The 4,025-nt window shown below is 48.3% G+C and overlaps 2 protein-coding genes across 2 annotated transcripts; one reads left to right on the top strand and one right to left on the bottom strand.

Moving 5' to 3' along the window:
* Positions 1 to 1,868, top strand: DEU56DRAFT_355538 (phosphatidylserine decarboxylase-domain-containing protein). The gene is made up of 4 exons (XM_041345829.1): positions 1 to 151; positions 207 to 270; positions 327 to 549; positions 597 to 1,868. The coding sequence occupies exons 3-4, from the start codon at positions 334 to 336 to the stop codon at positions 1,677 to 1,679; spliced, it is 1,299 nt and encodes a 432-aa protein (XP_041208217.1). The 5' UTR covers positions 1 to 151; positions 207 to 270; positions 327 to 333; the 3' UTR covers positions 1,680 to 1,868.
* Positions 1,843 to 3,863, bottom strand: DEU56DRAFT_857661 (uncharacterized protein). The gene is made up of 7 exons (XM_041355284.1): positions 3,443 to 3,863; positions 3,261 to 3,379; positions 3,049 to 3,210; positions 2,909 to 2,984; positions 2,730 to 2,861; positions 2,494 to 2,681; positions 1,843 to 2,436 (listed from the first exon to the last, which is right to left on the bottom strand). Exons 1-7 carry the CDS (start codon positions 3,504 to 3,506, stop codon positions 2,152 to 2,154), a joined length of 1,026 nt encoding a protein of 341 aa, XP_041208216.1. The 5' UTR covers positions 3,507 to 3,863; the 3' UTR covers positions 1,843 to 2,151.
* Positions 3,864 to 4,025: the final 162 nt, after the last annotated feature.

Here is a 4,025-nt window from a genome sequence, read left to right as displayed (position 1 = left end):
GTGGCACGTAATCGTATCACAAGGTATCACACATGATGTGTATTTCCGATTGGTGCAGCTCGTCGCCTTGTAAAGGTCGATGCCAAATTCAGCGGCTCTTGATGTATAAAAGCAGCCTTCAGTAGATACAGCAGTCCATCGCCAACTCTACGTGAGTGATATCCAAACCGGGGGTGATCCAACTAACAATTAACTACCTACTCAAGGAGATTTGAGTTGCGTTTACTTTCACACTTACACCGCACCTTTGTCTTTAGTTTCTGTCAATCTGTGAGTCCTTTCGCTAGTTACATAGCTCGCCACCATATTAACGCACACTGACACAGATCCAGTATGCCTATCGCGAGACACGGCGCATGGCTCCATCAGCATCCCGACACCATCAGTGCTTTTATTAAATTGAAGAAGGCTCAGTGTCTCCCGGTGTACTCTGGTAGTCAGCCCCGCCAGCTTGTTCCAGTTATCCAAGAGTTCGAGCACTTGGTCACCACTGACTCTGAAGTTACGGCGGCTTTCACCACAATGATGAAGGAAGGCGTTAACAGTGATGTATGTGCATTCCGATTTCCTTCTCGCAGAACTGACACTCTACCTAGATACCCGACCTTAAAACGCTCTTGGAATTGCTCAACGAAACAATCGCAGAAGCACCTCAGTGCATTCCGGAAGACGACCCTATCGGCATCCCTATGTACGCAATCTTGAAGCAATTTGTGGAGAAGCCTACGTCCTACATCGTCTTCACCAATCCCAAGGTCAATGCGCAGATTCAGAAGATCTTCAAAGTCTGGACGAGGTTCCTCGTCTCCCCTTCATCGCGCGACACCCTCACTACCAACGACGATGGGTGGTTTGGCCCGCACGGAACGAAGCTTATGCCCAATTTCGTGCGGGACTTCGCGTGTAGACCAAATCAACCTCATTTTGGTTTCACGTCTTGGGACGACTTTTTCGTTCGGAAACTCAACCCCGGTGCACGCCCCATTGCGTCGCCAGATGACAATCTTATCATCAATTGCGCTTGCGATTCTGCCTGCTATCGCACCGCATCAAATGTGGAGGCGCACCAGTCTTTCTGGCTCAAAGGACAGACATACTCCCTGTACCACATCCTCGACGATCACGATCTTACGTCTCAGTTCGTCGGTGGGACTGTAATGCAAGCCACTCTTAGTCCCACCGATTATCACCGCTGGCACACCCCCATCAATGGCAGAATTATAGATACCAAACTCGTGAAGGGCACGTTCTACGCCCCTAGCCCGACCGAGGCAGGCACCTTCCCGGAGAAGAAGCCTAATGGGCCGCAGGCGGAGTTTGAGGACATTATCAGCCGTTCTCAAGGCTTCATGACTGCGTTCTCCACCCGTGCCTTGATTTTCATCGAATGTGTTGATCCCAGGGTCGGCCTCATGTGTTTCGTTGGTATAGGACTGGGAGAGGTGTCGACTTGTGAGATCACAGTTGACAAGAATGAGATGGTTAAGAAGGGGGACGAGATTGGGATGTTCCATTTTGGTGGCTCAACTCATTGCCTCATCTTCCGTCCTGGCGTTGACATCCACTTCGTCAATGGACTTGGCCAACCTCTCGCGAAGGACGACAAGCTCGTCATTAACGCGAAACTTGCAGAAGTCGTCTCCAACGAGCTTGAACCCATGCCAGTCGATTCCGTGTAGGTACAGCAATTGTTGAATTGTACGATATCGGTCAGATGTTTGGATTGGTGCAGTTGAATCGCGGAGTGCATAATACCTCGAAAATCCAGATCTACCTACTCCTTTGAGTTGTACTTGTATACATGTATTACGGGTTACCTACCAAGAATCGTGATGTTCAGATGTTCGAATATATTTCAGTCGCTTCATAGCAACAGGTCATTAGAAGTACAATGAAATGCCAAGATGTGAGAACGAGAGTTGTACACAAGTGTGAAGACATGTAAAGTTAGAAGTACAATCAAGAAACTCTGGGGAACATCACGACATATCTACATTGCCATACGTAAGGACCGAATAGTTGATTCCGCGGAAGTAATTTGCGGTACTCCCATGTGTGAACCCCGACCTGAGCTCAACCGGCACTGCGCCGCAGCCAGCCGGTGGGTGCTTGGCATCAGCCGCTGTCTGCGGTGTGCTTATCTCCGTGTCGTTACATATCTAAAGATACCCTTCCAAGAGACTCCACCTTGCCTGTCGATGGCTGGTCGCTCCGTACCCTGTACGCTGAGGGACCGTCATTTTGGGTATATTTTGATATATGGACCTGCAAGGGCTTCATAGGATAATCCTGCAAGGTCTCCTGTGTCGTCCCATCTGAGCCTATTGTCCCTCTAGGGACAGTCGAGAAGACAGTTGAGATGTAGCTGCGATTTTTTCGATTGAGTGTTATACGAATGAGCACCATGTAGAAGGCAATCGATATGATCGGCATGACCTAGTTAATCAGAGCTCAGTTTTTTTTGTTCGTGATAGGTGTCAACGACGTAATCACCAGGTCTGTCAAAACAGACTCTCCGTTGTTCCCGGAGAGGAAACAGATTAGTAGGCTGAAGAGCACCACAGAGTACAAAACGGCGGCGTCCACGAGTATGCGTACTATTGGAATCATGGTACCTCTCTTCGATGTACGCACTTTAGCAACCTCGCGTTCGATCGTCCATATACGATACGCCAGTAATCCTGGATGCATTCAGGGCCTCGACATTGGGCTCGAGGAGACGTACTCACCTGAACACAACAGATTGGTCGTAATAGTCGAGGCAAAGAATGCCGTAATCCACTTCGTAAGCTGTGAGGCGAATACGTCTCCGGGGTTACTGCTGGCTTGCGAAACACTGTAGACCGCATGAACACCAGTCACTGCGAAGAAACGTCAGATCACGTGATTTCCTGAGTTGCAACCTAACCTACGATGGCACACCACAGTATGCCTGGTATGATCGCAATCCGGGCGGATTGCCAAACAATATAGCAGCGATAAACCTTTTGTCCAGGCCAGATTCTATAAGCTCATAGGGTAAGGTGGCATATAGAAACATGAACCCACCATCACGCCATCAGCAAGTACGGTCTGGAAGATGTATAACGCATGCTTGATCACGTATGTTTCTTCGGTTATGTCTGCGAAAAATGCCGCGGGCCCGCCTGGCCATGTATCGCGATACTTCACGAATCCATTTTCGACGCGAATGATAGTAACGATCATGTGCTTGGGAAATATTAGCATATAATGTCACATGTAAGTAGCTAGTTACCCACGACGGTGCTCACTAACAATAGCAGGACGGCGACTACAGCGATTGGCCGATTGATATCCTGCAAGCTACGCTTGTATGTCAAAGCCCAAATGGTACCCGTGAACATGAGGACTGAAAAGCCTGAAGAAACGACCCTGGCTTGGTGACCATGGACAGATAAAATAAATTCAATGCGATACTCACCATATAAAATGCCTTCTAGCACTGCTGACATTAAAGCGCCAGTATCCGAAGGGATGCCAGACATTGAGAGTCTATAGTCAAGCTGAGGGATTAGTACGGAGATGTATGTACAGTTTTTAGTTTGGTGCGTATTATTATATAGGTCATTGTGTTGGAAATTGTACCAATCCAGGTGACCAGGGTGGGGCTCCAAGAATCTCGCGGCGAAATCCGACCGATAACTGCATCATGATGGCAGGCAAGCCAATGAAGGAAGAACAAACTTCCGCCTATTAATTAGTCTACCGGAGGATATTTCCGGCTGCAGCTGCAGGAGGAACGAGTTCCGTACTGTCTTCGGCATCTGTGTTGACTGACTTGAAGGGTAGACTCCTAGGATCAATACCTATCGGACTTGTTGCATAAGACCTGCGGATGTGACAGTATCTGTCATAATTCATTCGTTCTGGCGATAAAAAGCACAGAGTACATAGAATTTCCCACGCAATGCTGTGCATTCAGAAGGCAACCCAAGTCGTAAACCTATGTCATCTGACTCGCAGGAAATGGTATCTTTATAATAGTCCTCATGTTTCAAAGGCGC

This window comes from Suillus clintonianus (assembly GCF_016758775.1).
Source record: "Suillus clintonianus strain FC179 chromosome Unknown DEU56scaffold_37, whole genome shotgun sequence".
NCBI classification, from domain to species: Eukaryota; Fungi; Basidiomycota; class Agaricomycetes; order Boletales; family Suillaceae; genus Suillus; species Suillus clintonianus.
Note: the sequence above shows the minus strand (reverse complement) of the source record. Positions and strands in the feature narration are given on the sequence as shown.

What these genes read in the sequence shown, in the direction of transcription:
- DEU56DRAFT_355538 (XM_041345829.1), top strand. Translation starts at nt 334, where the DNA reads ATGCCTATCGCGAGACACGGCGCATGGCTCCATCAGCATCCCGACACC. An exon ending in AGGAAGGCGTTAACAGTGAT is followed by an intron (nt 550 to 596) that starts GTATGTGCATTC and finishes CACTCTACCTAG; the next exon opens with ATACCCGACCTTAAAACGCT.
- DEU56DRAFT_857661 (XM_041355284.1), bottom strand. Translation starts at nt 3,506, where the DNA reads ATGTCTGGCATCCCTTCGGATACTGGCGCTTTAATGTCAGCAGTGCTA. An exon ending in GCTAGAAGGCATTTTATATG is followed by an intron (nt 3,380 to 3,442) that starts GTGAGTATCGCA and finishes TCGTTTCTTCAG; the next exon opens with GCTTTTCAGTCCTCATGTTC. An exon ending in TATTGTTAGTGAGCACCGTC is followed by an intron (nt 3,211 to 3,260) that starts GTGGGTAACTAG and finishes ATATTTCCCAAG; the next exon opens with CACATGATCGTTACTATCAT.